The 24267-nt window shown below is 34.3% G+C and overlaps 1 protein-coding gene across 1 annotated transcript; it reads right to left on the bottom strand.

Moving 5' to 3' along the window:
* Positions 1-576: 576 nt before the first annotated feature.
* On the bottom strand, positions 577-23882 carry Rab23 (RAS oncogene family member Rab23). The gene is made up of 7 exons (XM_085943658.1): positions 23195-23882; positions 16845-17011; positions 11368-11489; positions 9632-9794; positions 4896-4975; positions 3106-3281; positions 577-911 (listed from the first exon to the last, which is right to left on the bottom strand). The coding sequence occupies exons 2-7, from the start codon at positions 16875-16877 to the stop codon at positions 793-795; spliced, it is 693 nt and encodes a 230-aa protein (XP_085799784.1). The 5' UTR covers positions 16878-17011; positions 23195-23882; the 3' UTR covers positions 577-792.
* Positions 23883-24267: the final 385 nt, after the last annotated feature.

Genomic DNA, 24267 nt, shown 5'->3' with positions numbered 1-24267 from the left:
TTTAAATAAAAAAGAAAACATCATAAATAGTCATATGAAAATTTCAATATATTATAACATCAACGTTCCCTCCAATGTCTATAAATTGATCTGCACAAATATTTACAATTTCTGCATACATATGTGTTATAATAATGAATTAGTATGCAATACCAGACGAAGTACTAAAATCGAGAACGAATATTGTGCATGCATATAAAAAATAGTTAGTTACTTCCTCGGTTGATCTAAGGCCTATAATTTAACAAGCTCAATTTATTTTATCTACGCAAAAATGTGATTATTTACTAACATATTTTTTGCAAAAATTGTTCTGCTCAAATAATGAACTTATGATCCTTACACACAACAGACAACTCAGAGGGAACGTTGCTTATAATCCATATGTATAGAATACTATGAACTTTTAAAAAATTGTATAAAATTCACTATCCTATATCATATCGTATATTACTTTCAATAATAATAATCAAGATTTTAAATTTAAGTTTTTCCGAAAATAGTTTTTAATAGTTTTATTTATTTTCTCAGAGTTGCTTGATTGGTAACTTTTCTAAACATGTAATTATATTTTTTCTCGTCAATCAGAGAATTAAGATTGTCTCTAAATCTGTTTTTGTGCATTTAATGTTATTACAAGAAAAACTGTCTCCAACTTCATCTTAATTCGGTACGAATACTGAAAAAACACAACCCCAGGATTGCACTCCCTAATCTATACCATGTAGGTACTTAATAGTTATTATAATTAAGGTAGTTTTCGCTTGAAGTCGATGAAGGCACATAGCGCGATCATAATATCCGACAGGCATTCCTGAGGACGTTCTTCTTTTTGGCCCCTCGGTGCTTCCCCGGCCGCAGGACGATCGTGCCGTTCGTCGGGTGAGAGAGGTGACTAGGGCTGAAGGCACCTGGAACACATTTATTGATCAACGTTAGGTAATTCTACACTTAACATTTCAATTTCGTCAATGTTAATTTCATAAAATCGATATTTACACCCATCACCTATTCATAGAATTCAGAGCACCATCATGTGATGATTTCGCGGGCATCCAATAACTGTGATCAACCATACAGTATCAAAACCTTAGACTATAGATACATCTAGACGCCACCCGTTGCATTGCTAAATGAAGCCGCGTGCCTTGCGTTTGGTTTGTGGGCGAGCGAACACATTCGTCTACAAATGTTCGAGACCATAGACCATTTCGCTAGTGCTCGCCCAAAGTGCTCGCACTAGACGCTCAGAATTAAAATATGATTTTCTATTTTTTAACGTTATATAGTATTTTTAAGCGGTCAAAATGCAACCATTAGATAAAGATATCAATAACTTAAGTTATTTTAAAGAAACACTATGTCACTGATATTAAAATATATAATAAAATACAAATAAATTATCACGAACATGTATCAACTTACCTATGAAACGTAATACCATCTTCATGCTTATCAGTACGGCTACCAAATTTTAAGACAACACACAGAACTATCTTTTCTACTTAATTAACTAAAAATATTTACCACTGACTTTATGTTTAACACAAAAAATATAAATTTTAGCAACACGAGCTCGCAAGTTATCGACGCTATGTGAAGCGTTTCGCCCCGATTTGATGGCGATATTTTTGGAAACTGGCTCACACTTATGTAGACCTTTTATCTTACTCTAGCGCGTGTCGCAGAAATTGTAAGGGTGCCGAATACTTTCTCACTCGCACTCATGCATAGTTTTTGTTCAGGCCTTGATCAAAACTGACAGTGATCTACCACACTCTTCCATTTTCATTCTTCAACTAAAACAAGCGTATTACATTTCACTGAGTTTCTCATTCGTCTCGGTCTTCTTTTGGGCACTCATTGCCTTCATTTTCAAACTATTCTCCTACTGTACAAAGAGACTACTGCGCGACGTTAAGGGGAAACTACGTCTCAGCTTAAATCGCGGGGATTCATAACTTGCCTTCTTTTTTTACTCCTAATACAGGTAGTGAGTTATGTAATACAAATTAGGTAAGCATGACAACGATTACCACGTAAGTCGATTAAGGAAATATAAATTGAAATGGTCAATGCTTCCATCGTGTTCTGATATATGCTAAAAGTTTCAAATGTCTAACTAGTCGGAAATATAGTTAAAAATTGATTGCAAGACTTGTCCTGGATAAACAACCACCGGACAAACAAGATACGAGCTAAGAAAAACGTGATAAAAAAAAACAAATCACATTCTCAGCAAACAGCAGTTTTTTAGTGTCAGTTCACTGTGTACACGTCTCTATGCATCCCACAAGTCTTTGATCACCCCAATCTCGCCTCTATGCACCCCTGTATTTTATTTTAATCGATTTTTTTCAACCAAGATGCATAGAGACGTGTACACAGTGAACTGACACTAAAAAACTGCTGTTTGCTGAGAATGTGATTTGTTTTTTTTTTATCACGTTTTTCTTAGCTCGTATCTTGTTTGTCCGGTGGTTGTTTATCCAGGACAAGTCTTGCAATCAATTTTTAACTATATTTCCGACTAGTTAGACATTTGAAACTTTTAGCATATATCAGAACACGATGCCAATGCATTTTTTAAATACTTTTAGGCATCTTTAAGTAGAATTGAATTTTCAGTTAATTCTGTTTTGTATGAAAAGTTATTTCGACACCATTATTGGTTGCTAGGGGTCTGGGGTCCTAGCAACTAAATTATTAATATATACCTACGTGCGTTACAATGGAAGTCAATATGACATTTCAGTATTATTTCTATCAAGTACAAATTTTTTTGATCGTTTAAGCAAAAATAAGTCAAATCAAGTTTATATGATTCAACAGAAAATTTAAAAACGTATATAAAAAGTTCTTTTTGTCTTGTAATTATTAATATATTGTCACCTATGAACTCCTATATTTTTTTTTATTTCTGTGCAAATGATTTCTTGGTGAAAACATGATTTCGTAATACGATGTATTAATTGTACCCACGCAAAATGTCATACAATGTGACATAACATTTTTTCTATCACTTCCGTTATATGTGTCTATAAATCTGAGGGCAAACCATAGGACGGCCTCAATAAAATAAGAAATGAACAGTATGTTACTGACTGATAGCAATATGGCGTCGGGGTTCAGCGAGGTCCGCTTCCTCGTCCTGACGGTGCAGATCGGCGAGACATCGCGCCGCGAGATGGCGGAAGACAGCGCCCACGTTGACGTCCTCCTTGACAGACGCCCGCATCAGTCGGCAGCCCAGCGAGCGGGCCAGCAGCTCGGCTTCGTCCCTTCAAATCGAGCCAGTACAAAATGACAAGTTCTTCAATTAATAATTAATATAATGAATATGCAAACAAACTATGCGACAGATTGTCATATTATGTTACAACTCGAAATAGCCATGTCCGTTGCAACACTCTCTGACATGGCCCCCATAAGGGGGGGCTGACAGGGCTCTAGCCTAAGGGCCCGGGTTCAGGGGGGCCAGGCGTGACGGGTCGACCACATAATTGAGATAAACACATATCTTAAATATGCTCTAATAGTAAAAAAGTCGCCTGCGGCGCTATTTTACTTCGAAATTATTAGCATTTTAAAATATAAGTATGGTTGTGCGATGCAATTTTTGGTTATTGTGTGTTGATACTCGACAACTCCATAATTAGATGTGTTAAAAATTACTAAAAATACACGGAATTTTTATTGACCTCAAACACAATTTAGAAAACGCCACTGTAGAGCGTCAGACTGGTAGGTAGGGGGCCCGCTTAAGGATGTGGGGGCCATGCTTTCTGGCCATATGTTTTTATTTAATATTAGTAATACTCCCGTTAACAATTATATCAGAGTAGATGTTTCATGGAAATTGGATTTGAACTCTATTTTTCTAGGTTTTCTACTTTACCATGTTCATCAATTTTAGCGACCTGGATTTCTGATTGCAACAGATAACGATTATATTATATGATTTTTACCCCACGGCGGAGTAGTGGCAGAGTGCCTACTTCTCACTGAAGCCGCAGTTCCGAAGTCGAATCGGCGTACTGTTCTTTTTAATCTGTGTTTGATCCGAGGAACATACACAATGGGTTGGACGTATTTTATTGCAAACAACTCATAAAAACCCCCTGTTAATATAACCTCCACTCTGCCCTACGTGCGTATAAAAATAGTAATTTACTATCGTAGTAGATTTTTGGGTTTCCACCGTGTGTCCTTCCTTCTTTCCTCGACGTTTTGGGGTCGTTGCCCTACCTTACCTACACTAAATTTCATCATAAAACATATCATCTCTTGATAATGGCATATGAAACGAGCCTGAAACGTCGAGTAAAGAAGAAAGAAGGACACACGGTGGAGACCCAAAAATCTACTAAGATAAAAAAAACAACCGTGAAAGCCTCAAACATTATATAGTAATTTACTGTTTATATACTACGTATACCTACACTAAGTTGAATAAATTTGCATATACCGACATTATTTATGTATATATCCCATGGCATACCCATTCCCCATATTATATACATAGCTAGACGTACCTATACATGACACGAAAATGCCGAACAGCAAAAGACAGGTCGCTAAAACTGATTTTATAGAATAGAGCCAAATTCTTATAAATGATTAGGTATATTTTTTACATCTTTCCAACATTCCAACCATTCCAGAAACTATTGCATTCAACATAAACTATAAAAAAAATAAAACAAATAATAATACAGTGTGATTAAAGAACTGATCACAATTAATTGGCTCCATTGTGAAGATCCCAAATAATAACCTACTCCTGATATGCTGTTCACGGTTACGATTCTTTGGCAGAATGAAGACAGAGCACCTACATACGAATACGAGCGACTTAGCTAGTAAGTAGTGAAGGGCAAATAAAAAATACTTACGGCCCAACAACGCTTTGGTCCATTAAATCAATTTTGTTTTGGACGATGACCGTTGGAATGTCGCCGCATTCATTTTCCACCTGCAAAATATGCATACACACGTGTCAATTTATGATCGATATTATCTGAGACATGCAGTGACTGGATTACCAGTCATGCGATCGAGAGGCAGAGGAAAACAAGATTACAAATGACATTAATATACTTAAGTATACAACTATTTAGAAATAGTTTTCACTTCAACACATAGATATCTACTTATCCATGAAGAAAAAAAACACAAACATCCAACTTTTTATGAAAATTTATAAACATCAGTGGTGAGGGGTGGAGGTAAGCTGTTAAGATTCGATATAACTAGTGCATACTAAACATTGTCAGTCATAATTATTTGTTTTCATTGAACTAAGAATACAATTTGCAGATAGTGCTAGTTCATCATCATCAGGGGCGCGACAACCCGGTGTGGGTCCTGGCCTCCTCCAACAGCTCCCTCCACCTGTCCCTATCCAGTGTGGCCGCTTTCCAATTCGGTACCCCCAGAATACGGCAGTCACTGGCAGCTCCATCCAACCAGCGAATCTTTGGCCTGCCTCTTCTTCTACGCCCTATTGGATTGCTGGACATCACTCTCTTTGCCGGTTCATTGTCATTCATACGGTGCACATGACCTAGCCATCGCAGTCTCCCAATCGTAATTGATTAAACTGCGCTGCAATCTTCGTACAGCCCGTAGAGGTCAGCATTATATACGATAGTGCTAGTTAGTTTTGAAAATTCAATTAAACCCTACCTCAACCAAACCATAATAGTTTAGATACACTATGGGCGATCCGAAAAAGAGTGCACACTTTTTCAGTCATACTTATTTGTATTATTTGTTGAATTAAGAATACATATTACAGATAATTTTGACTAGCTTTTTTTTAAGTCATTAACCCTTGCCTATACCACACCATACCTAATCGATTAAAAATATTCTTCTTTTTATAAAATATCTAAAATTATGTAAGTATGGTGAATGCCATAATTTTAGATATTTTGTAGATAAACGAACATTTTTTAAATTATTATTTACTATGGCTTGGATTAGGCAGGGTTTAATTGAAATTTAAACACCATATACACATTGTAGTATTAGTTCATTGCAAAAAAATACGTTTAACTGACAAAGTTTAGTATCCACTATTTATATCGGATCCTTACATCCTACATCTACCCTTCGCCACTTATAAACATATTATAATATACAACCTGCTCTCAGAAAAATGGCTGAGAAGTATTAACTTTGAAATTAACCTGGAGATCCAGCTCCACGATTTGCTGGAAAATACCTTTGTTACGATATAACAAGTAGAAATAATGTAAATTTCATTATAAAACAAACATGTAGGTACCTATACTTTTTGTCAGAGCAGAGTCTACAGAATAATAATTATTCCAGACGATTTCAATGATAATCGCATTATTAATAATGAAACTTAACTTTTAATTTTAGTTATTTAAAATTAATATCGTATAAAGGTACAGACTGTAGATGTCCGATTCAGTATAAATTATGCAGGTAATTTAAAGTAAAATGCATTTTTACAACGTTTTTATTAGCCCGCATTCTTGTTTATCTGGTGGTTATTTATCCAGTACAAATCTTGCAATCGATTTTTAACTAACTTCCCGACTAACTAGACATTTGAAACTTTTAGAATATATCAGAACACGATGCCAATGCATTCGTTTAATACTTTTAGCCATCTTTAAGTAGAATTGAATTCATTTTCAGTTAATTCTGTTTTGTATGAAAAGTTATTTCGGAAGAAATCCATAATCCAATCCACTATTAATGGTTGCTAATGGGGTGGTCCTAGGAAGGTCCTATGGAAGTCAAAATGACATTTCAGTATTCTATATTTTGTTTGTTTGTTGCAAGATAGCAAAAAAATGATTTGTCCTAAATTATTAATTCATAGAATTGTCAAGTTTATATGATTCTACAGAAAATTTAAAAACGTGGTATATAAAAAGTTCTTTTTATCTTGTAATTATTATTATTTAAATGCAAATCCTCCAGGTTAGATATTTTTTTTAGATCTCGATTAGCTAAGAAAAACGTGGTAAAAAGTATCTGAAAACCTTTCACATCTTCAATGCGTTTCTTGACCGGAAAACAATAATATAAATCTTTGTGAGTAAGTAGGTTGGTAACTCGTAACAGAATCGGTGAATAATTTATATCATTGTCTATCATTGGTTATTAAAATTCAACAATAAAAATACAATCAGAATTCAGAATGGAATTGATATGTATCCAAAATAATTGTTATTCTTATTGCATCGCTACTCTTAATCAAAATTTTCGTTTCTTTACCAACCAAAGATGCTTGTGTAATATTATAATATAGAGATCGCTTGCATTATTAATATTTACGTGGATGAATAATTATTATTTCGAGGCGCTTGTTTTTCCATTAAACTCAGCATCATTTTTCACGGCATATAGGAAGATTAGTAGACAACGATATTTATTACACATTGGTGAACATTACAAAAAGCATAGCAACAGTGCAATACATTCACGTTGACGATGCTTCTATCTTTTTCAAACAAACAAAAGAACAGGGTACAAGCTAAGTAATACGGTAGTAAGAAAAACAGACCTTATTATTTTATTACAATGTTTTTATTAGCTCGTATTCTTGTTTGTCCAGTACAAATCTTGCAATCGATTTTTAACTAACTTCCCGACTAGCTAGACATTTGAAACTTTTAGAATATATCAGAACACGTTGCCAATGCATTCTTTTAATACTTTTAGCCATCTTTAAGTAGAATTGAATTCATTTTCAGTTAATTCTGTTTTGTATGGAAAGTTATTTCAGAAAAATCCGTAAAAAGTAAAAGACTATTATTGGTTGCTAAGGGGGTGGTCCTAGCAACTAAATTATTGATACATACGTGCGTTACTATGTAAATCAAAATGACATTTCAGTATTCTATATTTGTTTGTTTTTTTTTTTATTTACTTCATATCAAGTACAAGTTTGACCATATTGAGCATAATAATTCAACAGAAAATTTAAAAACGTTTTATATAAAATGTTCTTTTTATCTTGTAATTATTTTTAAATAAAAAGAATATAGGCGGATCTTAATTATTCTCCATCACTTCAGTAAAATATATCTATAACTCGGGCAAATCAAAGTACATGCAGTATGTCGGCATGCACAGTCAAGTCAGTCTGAACAATATAACCTGTAGATACTTCAATTAGTAACTACGGCCGAAACAATCGACCCACTCTGAAACCATTTTAAGAAATATTTTAATTTAAGAAAATAATCTAACCTCCGAAAAGACTTGTTTAAGTAATGATGTTAACTGTCAATTATTATTCTTGGTTGAAAAACATCAATTAAAATAAAACACAGGGGTGCATAGAGACGAGATTGGGGTGATCAAAGACTTGTGGGATGCATAGAGACGTGTACACAGTGAACTGACACTAAAAAACTGCTGTTTGCTGAGAGTATGATTTGTTTTTTTTTTACCACGTTATTCTCAGCTCGTATTCTTGTTTGTCCGGTGGTTGTTTATCCAGTACAAATCTTGCAATCGATTTTAACTAACTTCCCGTCTAGCTAGACATTTGAAACTTTTAGAATATATCAGAACACGACGCCAATGCATTCTTCTAATACTTTTAGCCATCTTTAAGTGGAATTGAATTAATTTTCAGTTAATTCTGTTTTGTATGAAAAGTTATTTCGGAAGAAATCCGTAATCCAATCCACTATTATTGGTTCCTAAGGGGGTGGTCCTAGCAACTAAATTATTAATACTATATATACGTGCGTTACTATGTAAATCAAAATGATATTTCAGTATTCTATGTTTGTTTGTTTGTTTGTTGCAAAATAGCAAAAAAATGATTTAGGACAAATAAGGCATTATTTGTCCTAAATTATTAATACATAGAATTGTCAAGTTTATATGATTCAACGGAACATTATATATGTATATGAAAAGTTCTTTTTATCTTGTAATTATTTCAATTCCAACTTCACACACAATGTAGTCAGTTATTATCTTTTTTCTATTTGGTGATATAATCTCGTATCAAAATTTTCTAACGGTCAGTTTGCAATCCACACACATCAAAGACAAAGTTTTATTTAAATTTACGTGGATTATTGAGAAAAAAAATAACACGGAAATTTGTAGTGCGATTGGTGCCAACTGCTAGTAGATAAGTTTTTTTTAGAATTATTAACCCAATGCTTACGGGCTGCACAAAATTGTGTTTTTGCTAATTACTTTTCAAATGCAAATTAACACGTTAATTACAAAATTAATTAAGGGCCCGTAAGCATTGTGTCCATGTCCTTGCTTTTTCGTACAAGGTGGTTGTTAGTAATTTTGAACAATCACAAACACCCAGGTTTTGAGAAAAAAACACACCTACATAGTGTGTCCTCACCGGGATCGAACTCAGAACTCTCTCAGTAGATAAGTTGCTTGAGTCGTTTGTCCAGGTTTTGTTTCTATTCACCCATTATATTGTACCTAATTAATCTACATTAGGTATCTAATGACGATCAAGACTGGTCACTTTTCCTTAGAAGCCGATGATATAAGTCAGTTATAATTAATTGGTAGAATACATTATGTTTTACTTGAATTAATAATATGAGTGTAATTGATTTTGTTATAAGGTTGCGAATAATGAATGAAGAGTTACTTTAAGTTTCCAGGAGTGCGCGGCGTGGAAGGAGTCGCGGTCGGTGGTAGAGAAGGCCAAGACGCACGCCTGAGCGCCGCGGTAGTACGCCTTCGTGATGGCGTCGAACTCCTCCTGCCCCGCCGTGTCCCACAGCATCAGCCGGACTTCTTCTCCGTCCAGCCTTCAATTGAGAAATCGCGCGGATAAATCAAACAGGAAGTCTTGAAACAGGTGTCGGGTAGTCTCGGAATCCTAAGATCTTGCTGAATTTGTTCATCCCGAAATCACGGAATTGAAAATTTTCAAATCGGGGTATTATGTAGCTGTTGCATGAGTATGCTCTGAGATAATCTATGTTTGTGGAACACAGAAGTATATACAGTGATGTCCCATGGGGGACTATTTTTTTTCTATATTAAAAATATTTCAGACACTATTCCCTTCAGTTATGATAGTGGAGACAAAAGTTTAAATCGTGTCGATAGCAAGTTTTGATTTACGTACGTGTGATTTTTTTTTTGCGATTGTGGAGGTGTAAAAAGTATAGATACATAACTACTAATGATTTACCTGCTAAAGCATAACGAAATCAAACTAGACGTACAATTTAATATAGTTTGTAAAGATTTTCTATGTCAGCAAAAAAGACATAGGCATTCATAATATTACAGAATATTACATTTCTTTTCACCACCGATGCTGGAATCGAAAATTCTGGTATGAAAATTTTGTCCGCGAATTTAATCCACAGTATCGAGTTCGACCGTACTTGAAAGATAAGCGTACTCCGACGAATAAAATAATGTATTATAATAAAATATCATAATCATTAAGGGCGGACGTGCTCAGCGTGGGTCAAAATGGAGCTTTTTTTCTATTTTCAAAGCACGATCCTGGACATACCTTAAACGTTGTAGATAATCTATTTATATAATTTTGAAGCCTTATTTGTCCTTTATATTTATTTTAAACATGTTATGTATGTTGTAGCTTAACCACTAGGGGATGACAAAAGAAATGGCGTATTTCAAAAAAAACACTACCTTATTCTTAGGTCAATAATTATAATAAAGCAATCATTATTCGTAGGATGTTTATCACACTTGAATAGTCAAAGACATAGCTTATAATTAGTATCTTTAGAATTATCTTCAAGTGTGTTAATCTTGTCGATTTTTGAATAATAAAATGCCTAATTCTTGTCAAATTTGGGATCACAGAGATTATCAATATAATTTTTTATCGTAAATATTTTACTAAAATTATCTCGTCATAAATTATACTAATGGTTTTATAAATGCGTTTAAAAATTAATAAATGTAAAAAAATCTTAACACCACTGCACAGTTATGTACTGAAATATGACTATATTCTAAAACATTAGAGCGAGAGGTTTAAAAGAATACTATTTTATGTTATAAAAATACTTTATGCAGTCATCAAATGTTTAAAATAAATATAAAGGATAATAAGGCTTCAAATTATACAAATAGATTATCTACAACGTTTAAGGTATGTCCAGGATCATGCTTTTAAAATAGAACAAAAGCTCCATTTTGACCTACGCTGAGCATGTCCTCCCTTAACCAGAGTTAGATTTAGTACCTACCTACCCAAGGATTATCTTCCCTTAATAATAGACATAGGCAGGTATCGTATGAAATCTTTTAGTTGGGTCTAGTTCTGATTCTATTTAGATATTACTCATTCAGATCATTGCACAGTTCGAAGGAAGGAGGTGGAAAAATATTTACTCAATCTGTCTCTCGAGGAAGTCCACGCCGATGGTCTTCTTGTACTCTCTGGTGAAAGTTCCCTTGCAATATCGCTGGATCATGCTGGACTTTCCGACTCCGCCGTTGCCGACTATCACCACCTGCAGTAGACAAAACCGAAACATCATGTTACATCTAAGAGCATACATAAGTGAAACGCAAATAATTTTCAACAGTAGGTGGAACAAAATTTCGCAGTCGTCGCCAATCGGAGACTGACCGTCGAGGTGTGAGCACGTCAATTTGTTTTGTGATGGCGTCGGAGGAATATATTCTTAAATCGTGTAAAGATTACTAAAAAACGTTCCGCATGTACGTGAAAAAGAAAACTTGTCAATGAATATACTATTATTATTACGAATATAACATTAAAAGGACGCATGTTGAATTTTTATGACAAATTATATTTCGTTCGGCTCGCGTCATTTGCACATTCCGCGCATCGCCCACTCACGATCTTTTTAGACAATGCCTCAGCTGAAGTATAGCCTTAAAATCTGCATCCGATTGGTATCTGCAAAATACTGCGCCGAAAAATGTTGCATGGAAAATTATTTATTATCAATATAACAGCTTATTTCACAAATATTCTCAGACTTTCACGGCTCTTTCCAACTCTAACAGACTTCTTCCATCGTGTCGTGCCAGAACAAGTCCTCCTCTTGTCGAATCCCGGTCCAGTCACCGATGTTTCCCAGCCAGAAGAATCCCCGCCTCTAAGCGAGTAGGTAACTAGGATCATGGACAATATGAAGAAGTAGGGATACTGCGATGATCCTCGAAACTGGGAATGTGGTACCGAGGAAACTGCACTATTCGCGATGGTATATCCGCTCGATCCGACCGGCTGCACCGTCGACGATGTGTTTGAAACCAATCGCCATACGCGGCCATCAAGATGGCCATGGCACGATTGGCCAAAGTCTAAACGCATCTCTCGCATGGACACGAAGGGAGAAGAACGCCATATGTCCACGATATGCCGTTTTGCGTTGACTCACAGTGGCCGGTTGTTCTCACCTTTCGCATTTTTTTTATCAGGACAATAAATATTGTAGAATAGTAGTCTTTCTCAAAGTGGGTGATAACGCCCCCTTGTGGGCGGTGGAGGCTTTCAGGGGGCAGTAGAAGACTCAAATAAAATTAGGGGGCTTTAATGAAATCTAGAGGGGCGACGGCAGACATATTCTATCTATAAAAATCCGACGGAATCTAGACATGACACCACTTGAGATGCGATTTACTACTCGAATGCTTAGAGTCCCATATAGACGGTAAAATTAGTCGCTTACGCATGTAATAATTTGGATGTAGCTTTATATTTCATGTACTTAGTCCATGGTTAAGTTAACTAAATAAAATTCTGTGATTTCCGATATTTTTTTTCATACAAAAATTTTCGATCGATTCGAGAAATCGGCTGTTTTTAAGTGAGTTCGAGCCTGATATTAACAAACTCGTCGAAATGCATCAGGTTCATCCTTCACATTAGATAAGTTTTAAATTCAAAGCCTTATTTTAATGTTAATAAAAATACTTCTACATATGATTAAGTATGATTTTTATTTCCTCTCATTGAAATATTCTTTTATATCAGAAATATGATATGGGTCACACCCTATCTATCCTATCCATATAATAATGCATGTTTAAAAATTATATTTGCAATAACTGTTTTTAAGATACGCAACAGATGGTAATGTAAAAAGGTAAGTTAAAAAATATGAGGGGCACTAGATTTTTTTTTAATCTCAAAGTGGGCGGTGGTCGAAATAAGTTTGAGAACCTGTGTAGTAGAGTATACGTTTTACAACTATGCACTTTTTACTACACTGATACGCCACTTTGACTGATTACCTCGCATAAAATTAGATCAAATGATATTGACTTGTGTTAACACAATGCTTATGGGCCCTTTTAATTAATTTTGTAATTAACGTGTTAATTTGAATTTGAAAAGTAATTAGCAAAAACACAATTTTGTGCGGCCCATAAGCTATGGGTTAATATGTGTAGCAATAAGTAAATAAATAGATAATATATTGGGTATGTAAAAATACATTTTTAGAATATATTACATTAATTTCATCCTAGAGCCGAAGCGCAAAGTTATGAAGCATATTATACTCTAACAGCCCTGAATATTATGCATGTGTCGTGAACCATTTTTTTTAATTACTATTGGGTATAATTTATGTTTTCAACATTTTTCATAGACCAGTTACATATTATAAACAAATAGCTTTAAACGTTTAAAAAATAATTGGTATATATGAAGGAAACATTTTAAGTTATTTTTTTTTCGATTTTAACTATTTTATTGTTTCATATAAGGCTGCGCGCAGACGGCAAAGCGAAGTTTCGGATTCATCCGCCAAACGTCGTTTACGGGTCGAATGCGTTTTGTTTGCGTTTCGTTTACGGCGATATATCGACGATGCTGTCCAAACATCTGGACAGAGAAAACACAGTTTTCAAGGAGATTCATAAACGCCTTTTTTTGAAACTGCACCCTGCTGCGAGAGTATTTATCTCTCATTACAGTGGTGTACAAGGGTAAATAAATCAATATAAAATCAGTACATAATATTGCATTATACCTACATTTATTTTCCCACTATTGCTTCTTTTGGAGCTGGACTGTTTTATATCGATAGCGTTTCAAAAATTACCTATTATTGTGCCTATTATGTATCATCATAAACTTTGTCTGATCAATACTATCGACCGAGGGTACTTGATGGAGTTTGAATTTAAATTCTAATTGATTTAAGTTTTGTACTATTATTATTTATTAATACAATAAAAAAAAATAATTATAAGTTAATACACGAAGAAAGGGTAAAAACCTTATTACCTAGATACCCACTAAGTAAAGGATGAAGTATAAAAACATAATATTGTGAATAATTTGAATACTTGCATTGTTTCTAAAAACTTGTTGTAAATACTATTAATACATTCGGTAGGTAAGCAGTTTTACAAAATAAAATAAAAAAGTTTTGACACAGCACAGCTATGAGAAGAAGTATTTCATCAGAAGAAAGGCTCGCCATAACTAGAAGGTAAACTAAACTAAACTAAAAAATATACATATACCTATACAAGTACATAGGCACATACCTATCAATAGTAGTAGGTAGGTATTCATTATTCTCACTACAATTTATTATTATTGGTACCCGTTTACATTTTAGTGTATATATATATAGATCATCTAGATGAACAGATTTTAAGGGAGATATTTCAAATGTTTATTTATAATATGTGACAAAACAGAACACCCGGAAAAAACCTGGCTGTTCTGTTTTATCATGTTCTGTATTGTTATTGTTTTGTTTTGTCATGTTCTGTTTTGTCATGTAAAAAATAAATTATAAATAAACATTTGAAATATCTCCCTTAAAATCTGTTCATCTAGATGATCTATATATATACACACTAAAATGTAAACGGGTACCAATAATAATATATTGTAGTGAGAATAATGAATACCTACCTACTACTATTGATAGGTATGTGCCTATGTACTTGTATAGGTATATGTATATTTTTTAGTTTAGTTTAGTTTACCTTCTAGTTATGGCGAGCCTTTCTTCTGATGAAATACTTCTTCTCATAGCTGTGCTGTGTCAAAACTTTTTATTTTATTTTGTAAAACTGCTTACCTACCGAATGTATTAATAGTATTTACAACAAGTTTTTAGAAACAATGCAAGTATTCAAATTATTCACAATATTATGTTTTTATACTTCATCCTTTACTTAGTGGGTATCTAGGTAATAAGGTTTTTACCCTTTCTTCGTGTATTAACTTATAATTATTTTTTTTTATTGTATTAATAAATAATAATAGTACAAAACTTAAATCAATTAGAATTTAAATTCAAACTCCATCAAGTACCCTCGGTCGATAGTAGTGATCAGACAAAGTTTATGATGATACATAATAGGCACAATAATAGGTAATTTTTGAAACGCTATCGATATAAAACAGTCCAGCTCCAAAAGAAGCAATAGTGGGAAAATAAATGTAGGTATAATGCAATATTATGTACTGATTTTATATTGATTTATTTACCCTTGTACACCACTGTAATGAGAGATAAATACTCTCGCAGCAGGGTGCAGTTTCAAAAAAAGGCGTTTATGAATCTCCTTGAAAACTGTGTTTTCTCTGTCCAGATGTTTGGACAGCATCGTCGATATATCGCCGTAAACGAAACGCAAACAAAACGCATTCGACCCGTAAACGACGTTTGGCGGATGAATCCGAAACTTCGCTTTGCCGTGTGCGCGCAGCCTAAGTTGGCAACCGTTCGAATATTATAAAATATTTCCATCAGAATCTACTTTAAAGTTGTCATATGCCGTGTAATTATAATAAAAGTCGTCGTATGCCGGTGCAAAGATGAGATATAAGACATCATAATTAATAAATTTCAGAATCAGAATCGCCCATTATTTGTTTGACGCAATATCGGTATGTGACTAATCGTTCTAATGATTATAATACAAGCCATAAATGGTCAACCCACGGCCCGCGGGCCGGTTACAGTCCCCAAAGTATTTTGTCTGGCTCACATACACATACAGACATCTATAAATAAACATACCAAAGTGTTACCAAACAGTTTTTTCGAAGTTAAAACAAATTGAGGCTAAAATGTTGAACGACGACAACAGACTAAAATTTCGAAAGTTCTTTGCAATTATGCACAATATTATTTTAGTCTAATACTCCCAGCACTATAAAATTTCTAATAAAACCACATTTAGGTATTTATTTACATATTTTAATATAATTTGTAATCACAAGATTATAAAATACACACAAGTACCTAAATACTTAAAATGCTTGTACAGGTCAATAAATAAAATAACTGCTTTTACGTTATTTAATATTGTCGACAAAGATCCGAGAGTGCCTACCTTCTCATATAATATATTATGTAAGTACCTATGCATATACGCTAATGTAACGCATGAGAAAGTATATTTAGTTGAACCCTTGACCCCCCCCATCAGTTCAACAGAAGTGTTTCAAAAAGTCTTTTTCGTAACGAGATATTTTTTTTTTCGACCATGTCCGATCCTAATAGGATCATATGGGCCTCCACAGATTAGAGGTTTGTATTAACACAATGCTTACGGGCCCTTTTAATTAATTTTGTAATTAGCAAAAACACAATTTTGTGCGGCCCGTAAGCTATGTGTTAACAGATTTTGTTTTTTTACGAGAAATGGATGTCAGCCACTTGCTCAACCTATTAGGTCCATACCCTGATTCACACACAAATTGAAAAACAATATGTGTACTTGCCAGACCCAGGATTCGAACCTGAGACCCACGGCGTGATAGTCCAACGCTCAAGCCGCGCGACCACCGTGGGTGTCAAACGAGATATTAGTACTTACTTACATAGAAACTTAATTAGATATTAATAAATATTTACCTTTAATGCTATTTCCAGCTCTTCTTCCCTCATTTCAAGCAATTATAGAGCCCAAGTATTTTTTAATGATTGCTACATTATTTTGTGTATAATAGTTGTTCTTAAATAATTATATTATTAATTTCTTGTTTCTGCTGCAGTGTGAGCAGCCCTAATACAGCTTCGTTCTGAAAATTAAAAAGAAAACACAATTTTAATCACCCTTGTCGAAAGTATGCTACATATAAATTGCGAGGGCGTTCATGTATTTACCCACATCACCATGAAAGGGTTTTTTTTTTTTTTTTTTTTTTTAATTATTAATAACCATGTCCTTGCTTTTTCGTACAAGGTGGTTGTTAGTAATTTTGAACAATCACAAACACCCAGGCTTTGAGGAAAACACATAAGTGTTTTGTCATGACCGGGAATCGAACCCAGAACTTTCGGGTGGAAGGCCAGCGCCTTACCCACTGCACCACGAGAGCCGCCTACCATGAAAGGGTTACATGTAAGTTGTACGTATGCAGTTAATCGTGGGACACTTATTCGTGCGCCGCAGTACGTGAAACATGAGTTCGTATAACATTTTATCAAATGACGAGTTCTTCGTTGAACATTTCACCATGGAATACATTTGTAGGTATCTTATAAAATGCGGCGATATTTTTCAAATAGTACTGTTCCAATTAGATTAACCCTAACCTAACCTAGTAAAGACATCTCATAAAATTCGCCACATGTTGTAGCATACGTACAAATATACTCCACGGTGAAATGTTCAACGAAGAACTCGTCATTTGATTAAATGTTACACGAACTCATGTTTCGCGTACTGCGGCACACGAATAAGTGTCCTGCGGTGAACTGTTTACGTACAAATTTCCGGATACGCCATGAAAGCGATGATAGATCAAAATTATTTTTATTTTATTTTTTGATTTTTTTACTATTATAATTGTAGTCTGACAATTCTGACATGTAAAATGTACTTCGTCTACTATTCGTGCAATGGCGTTAACCCTCGAATAACCCTCACAGTTTCTGTGCCTTCTTTAGCACACTATGTGAACTCATATTGTCGCCTTAATAAAACTGTCGCAAAGCGGCTATTTTCTTACCGTAACTCTCTCCTGCTATTGCACTGTGTAGTACCTATGAAGACATAGAAGACAGTTGCCATAACCTTGTGAGCACACTTTCCACCTTGAACTTTTAAGGGAAGGGAAAGTTTTTGAATCGGTTTCAGCATTCACGCGATACATTTCGCTATGGTGTTATACATTTCCAATATTTCACGAAACGTTTTTAGAACTAGACCTCCCGAATTTCCATTTCTTCAGCTTTTCGAGAAACTTACAATCATCTGTCTAGTAAAATTAAATCTTCAGATTTCTTTCACATTTCTTAGAATATAAATTACGCGATTCGTTAAAGTGTGAGGGTCGTCTATAATGGGACCCACCCTCATTATTCTGTTTGCTCCGAAATTGATATTTATAGTTTGATAGAGAAGTCTTCCATAAACTACCATCATGCGCGCATCGATCTCCGGCTTCTCCCCTTTATTGGTAAGCATGGCCCCCACATCCTGAAGCAGGCCCCCAGGCTAAGATGTTTGGCGGGCCTCCCTACCTATCGCTAAGGTTAAAGGCAGTGTGTGACGATCTACAGTTGCATATTCCAAATGGTGTTCGAGGTAAAGTTAAGGGTGTTTTTTAACGATTTTTTGTATTTTTAATACACCCACTTTTATGTTGTTATGCGCATTTATTTACGCACTACCGACACAACCACATATTATTATTAAATGTTAGTTTGCTTGAAGTGAAACAGCGCCACAGGCGTCATTTTTACAACATTTTATTAGGTCGTATTCTTATTTGTCCGGTGGTTGTTTATCCAGTACAAATCTTGCAATCAATTTTTAACTAACTTCCCGACTAGCTAGACATTTGAAACTTTTAGAATATATCAGAACACGATGCCAATGCATTCTTTCAATACTTTTGGCCATCTTTAAGTAGAATTGAATTCATTTTCAGTTAATTCTGTTTTGTATGAAAAGTTATTTCGGAAGAAATCCGTAATCCAATCCACTATTATTGGTTGCTAGGGGTCTAGGGTCCTAGCAACTAAATTATTAATATATACGTGCGTTACTATTGAAATCAAAATGACATTTCAGTATTCTATATTTGTTTGTTTGTGTGATGGTTTGTTTTTTATTTACTTCATATCAAGTACAAGTTTGAGCATATTGAGCATAATAATTGAACAGAAGATTTAAAAACGTTAAATATAAAAAGTTCTTTTTGTCTTGTAATTATTTCACAATTAGTGCAATTTTGTGATGTGTGTTTATCTCACTTGGCTGGTTGATCTGCCACGCTGGGCCCCCTTTAATCCCGGGTCCCCTGGCCATGTTGGTAAGACATTTTATCATTCAGTGATTTTACAAAGCGAGTAATTTCTTAGTGTGCTGCTTTGAATGGCAGAGACGTACAGAAATGAAACTGTGCATGCATCACCTCAAGACAAATCCTAATGCGCAAGGACTTTCATTGCGGTCATTATTTTTCTTTCATACTACTCAGGTAGATAATAATATTTATAATGAAAATGAACGCCTTGCGTACATACACATACCTACCTAATAAAGGTGATTGATTACACATTCGACAATAAATAGTATCACATGTTCATTTAAAATAATTACAAGATAAAAATAACTTTTTACATACAACGTTTTTAAATTTTCTGTTGAATCATATAAACTTGACTTGACTAGCTTAAACGATCAAAAAAAATGTACTTGATAGAAATAATACTGAAATGTCATTTTGATATTCATATTGATTTCCATAGTAACGCACGTATATATTAATAATTTAGTTGCTAGGACCCCAGACCCCTAGCAACCAATAATGGTGTCGAAATAACTTTTCATACAAAACAGAATTATTTGAAAATGAATTCAATTTTACTTAAAGATGGCTAAAAGAAACTTCAAAATACATTGATAATTTATACATAAATAATTATAAGATAAAAAGAACTTTTTATATACCACGTTTTGAAATTTTCTGTTGAATCATATAAACTTGACAGTTCTATGTATTAATAATTTAGGACAAATAAGGCAATTGTCAACAAATCATTTTTTTGCTATTTTGCAACAAACAAATATAGAATACTGAAATGTCATTTTGATTTCTATAGTAATGCACGTATATATTAATAATTTAGTTGGAAGGACCACCCCCTTAGCAACCTATAATAGTGGATTGGATTATGGATTTCTTCCGAAATAACTTTTCATACAAAACAGAATTAACTGAAAATGAATTCAATTCTACTTAAAGATGGCTAAACGTATTAAAAGAATGCATTGGCATCGTGTTCTGATATATTCTAAAAGTTTCAAATGTCTAGCTAGTCGGGAAGTTAGTTAAAAATCGATTGCAAGATTTGTACTGGACAAATAAGAATATGAGCTAACGATGAACATGTTTCCAATCGACATAAATCTACATACTTTCTTACTACAGGTACCCATGCATAGAGTTGGGTATTTTCCGAGAAAATCTCAATCTCGAGATTCGGGATTTCCAGAAAAGAATTCTTGAGAATTCTCGAGATATCGGGAAATTAAAAAAACACCTGTAAAAATCCTAAAATCGGTGTAAAAACAGACAAATTCCAAAAAAATATGTTTTTTTTTATTTATGTGAGAAGACAAACAAAATAGAAGTAGGAAAACAAAAATAATTCAAAACATTACTTATTAAAATAGAATTTCAAAAAACACAGACTGTCAATCGCTGCGTCTGACAATCGCATAAGCTTTTGGGACACAGAATTCCCTGATGTTGTAAAAATTTCGCTCATTTTGAGTCGACATTGGCTTAATTGTGTTAAATGCCCCAATCAGTCTTTGAACGTTTCGTGTTATAATTATGTCCACTTTTTTCATATAGAAAATCGTTTTTCAATTAATATTTGATAATAAAGGAATCTCGAATCCCGAAAAAAGATTCTCGAGATCCGGGATTTCCCCAAATGTAAAAAATTTCAATTCTCGAGATTCGGGATGGGAAATCTCGAAAATTTCTCGAGAATTCCCGTCGGGAAATTTCCGAAACCCAACTCTACCTATGCATACTATTTGACAACATTTTAGATATATTTCTGATTTGATATTAAGCGATGCCTTTTCCACGAGACATTTTTGTTTGCGAAATTTTTACGTCAGCACCCCGAACCTCTTCATCTCTACCAAGAAATTAAAAAAGTGGATATATGTTGGTACACGATTCTTGCCCATATTCATATGGTTTTTGGAAGAAATAAAATATATAAACGGTTTCGCGTTTTTTATTCTTAAATGAACAATGAAAATAATGTCAAAAACACCATTTGACGACGATTTTTGATAATGATTTCAATCTAAGAAAAATTGTTTAGAAAGAGAGTAAAATTGTCTTTCACACATTGTGGAGATTAACGATAGCCAATTATTTGGATAGCGATAAGCAAAAAGGAACCAACTAACGTTTTTAGGTATTTTAAGTTATAAATGGGAACTTCCAAATTTCAATTTACCAAAGAGATCCAAGTTCAATTTGGTCTAGCTTCCATTATATTTACATAATTTTCTTTTTGCTTAACGGATAAATGTTCTAAACCTCAAATTTTCTGTTATGAAAAAAGAACCAACTGCTAAGTATCTGTCATATTCAGTATCAAAGTGTCAAAAGAGGCAAGAGGTCAAGGTTTCTTTGATGGTATGGAGTACTCTATCTTTACCTTACGTTATTTTGCTTAGGTTATTAGAGATATACAAATACTTATTTGCAGTTTGATATTTTATGATAAATAAATAGTTTACAACTTTGCAAGTAACATGGAATAAGAAAAAAGAGAATCAGCAGTTGGTTCCTTAATGTAAAATAATTTCTAGTGATTGTTTGTATGGAAAATGTCATAAAATGAAAAGGAACCAACTGTATATTTGATTAATATCCTAAGATATATTACTGTATTTTATATTCTTTTACTGGCATGTAATAGATATTATATTAATAATAGTCACAGTATTTAATAGTTTTCACGTTCACAACATTTACATAAAGTATATAAAAACATGTACAGACTTTGAAACTCAATATTTCCATTTAACAATTTTGCAGTTGGTTCTCTTATGCTTATCTCAATCCATTTTAGATCATCTTCCATCTTATTATCGCCGAATAAATGTGTGATTTTCGAACATATTACCTGCATTAATTTTAGAAAATGTATGCACAGTGACGTCCCGTAGGGGTAACCAGATTGAGCGTCGCTTGGGGGCGGCAGTTACTCGAAGGGTGGCAAATTGAGGAGAATAATTTGGTAGATATATTTAGAATTAGCTACCTAAACTTAGTACCTAAGAAATAACGAAAACATCTTTCCATAAAAAAATTCAGCTCACTGGTTGGAAACAAAATGAAATAACATACAAGATTTAACAAAACTGTATTTTTTTGTCGGGTTCACGATGTCTAGTTTACTTCCGTTGCCCTTCAACGTCCATGGTGACCAGAAACGACATGTGCATGGATGATAAAAAATGGGGCGTTAGTTTGGCGTTGCCCAGGGGCGGCATTTTGTCTAGGGACGTCACTATGTATGCATGTTTTTCCATGTGTCACACAAATATTGCTTTTCATTTTTAGTTGACTGACGGCTGAGTATTATTTTAAACAGCCATTAAGTTTATCTAATTCCTAGTAAAAGTATTTTAATTCGAATTAAAATATTTGTGGTGAATTAAGAAACCGGGATTTCACACATTCTTAAATATTTATCATTAAAATGGTACCTATGAGTTTCTACTTAGTTTTACACCTACTTAGATATTGTATTTTTTGGTTCTTGTATTCAATATTGTGGTTCTTTATCGTTTTGTACATTTCTTTTACAGCAAATATAAAAGTAAAAATTCAAATTTATGACAAAAAGTGGTCAACATTGTATGCCATGTCAGTTTATAACAACAAATTCCAATAAGAATGACAAGTAAGACCGGCACTAGTTGGAAAGTTGCGCTCCACACCAATAACACACGACACGTGACACGACATGGTAGATAAGTACACATTAATATTATGCACTTTTTACCAAAGTTCGCCGTTTATAATTGAATTATGCATCTTATAGATCACTCTTTACAATTAATAGCATTAAGTCTATTAAAGCCGAATAAAAATGGGCGTTTACAAACTTTGTAAATATACCTGCATAAAGTGAGGTCGAGATCATTCTTTTCACCTGTCGTAATAATAAAAATAATAATTATCAGGTTAAAGGTGTCATATTATTCTTACCGCGAACACTTGATTTCCCAAACAGAGATCGTCGGTTCTTTCTTCAATCTGCACTTCAAAATTGCGGAGAACATTGTTTGAGCCGGTCAATAAATAATAACTAATTGTACCTAATGTGTCGTGTGCTATAACTTCAGCGGTCACATCTTAAATTTCAATAAACGGGTAAAGTATTGTCAGTCTGGTGTTGCATTTTTAATTAATCCGAAAACTTGGCGCCTGATCGAGTATCGCGAGATAGTTATTATTACTTTATACAGTTTTGGATACTTTTATTAACTTATACGGACTGGAGACGACGATTCGCAGACAAAGTATTACGGAACTTTCCACATGAAGTTTACTGTTCACACATTCCGTCAGCGAAATCACAATACCCGCGACTAAAAAGTTATGAGTTCACACAGCGACAGCGCACGAATGGCGTGGTATGCGAAGAGATCAAACGCCGACTGGAGGACTGCACACACGCCCGCGCCGATACTTTACAATTATAAAATCATAAGCCGATCCGAGTTATTTATCGCGACTGATCGAATCGAGCAATAAAAAACCGCTATGCATTCTGAATTATTAGCATTCGACGAAAAGACCGAGAGGCGAGCCGGAGCGACGGTTTCTTGGATTCTCTTCTCTTGTCGGGACGTTGGTCCCGGGCGCGCCACGCAACACTCACACATTCACACGCGCGCATCGGCCGGCAGCCACAGGTGAGCTGAGACAGCGCGCACACAGACGAGGACAGGTGGAATGAGAGGGAAAAAACTATTCTTTTGTAGCCATGCGCGAGTGTATTGGAGAATAACATCTTAACTGCCACCATAAAACACGTTGCCGACAGATAGTTACAAACAAAACTGCGAGCACACCTGCGATTCCTAAAGCGTCAATGACATTGAGCTACTTTACGAGCTGCTTGTTGGCGAATTTACAATATGCCTGTAAAGTCGCACAGTGTCATCATCGAACATGCTAACAAGCAGATTGTAAACAATCTACCGAGAAAAGTTAAAAGCCGGTCAACTTTACACGCTACCTACTGCGTCTGCGCAGTAAAGCGTAGTAGCGACCTC

This window comes from Rhyacophila brunnea, unplaced genomic scaffold, assembly GCF_057557595.1.
Source record: "Rhyacophila brunnea isolate RB1 unplaced genomic scaffold, BYU_Rbru_1.0 scaffold_16, whole genome shotgun sequence".
Taxonomy (NCBI): domain Eukaryota; kingdom Metazoa; phylum Arthropoda; class Insecta; order Trichoptera; family Rhyacophilidae; genus Rhyacophila; species Rhyacophila brunnea.
Note: the sequence above shows the minus strand (reverse complement) of the source record. Positions and strands in the feature narration are given on the sequence as shown.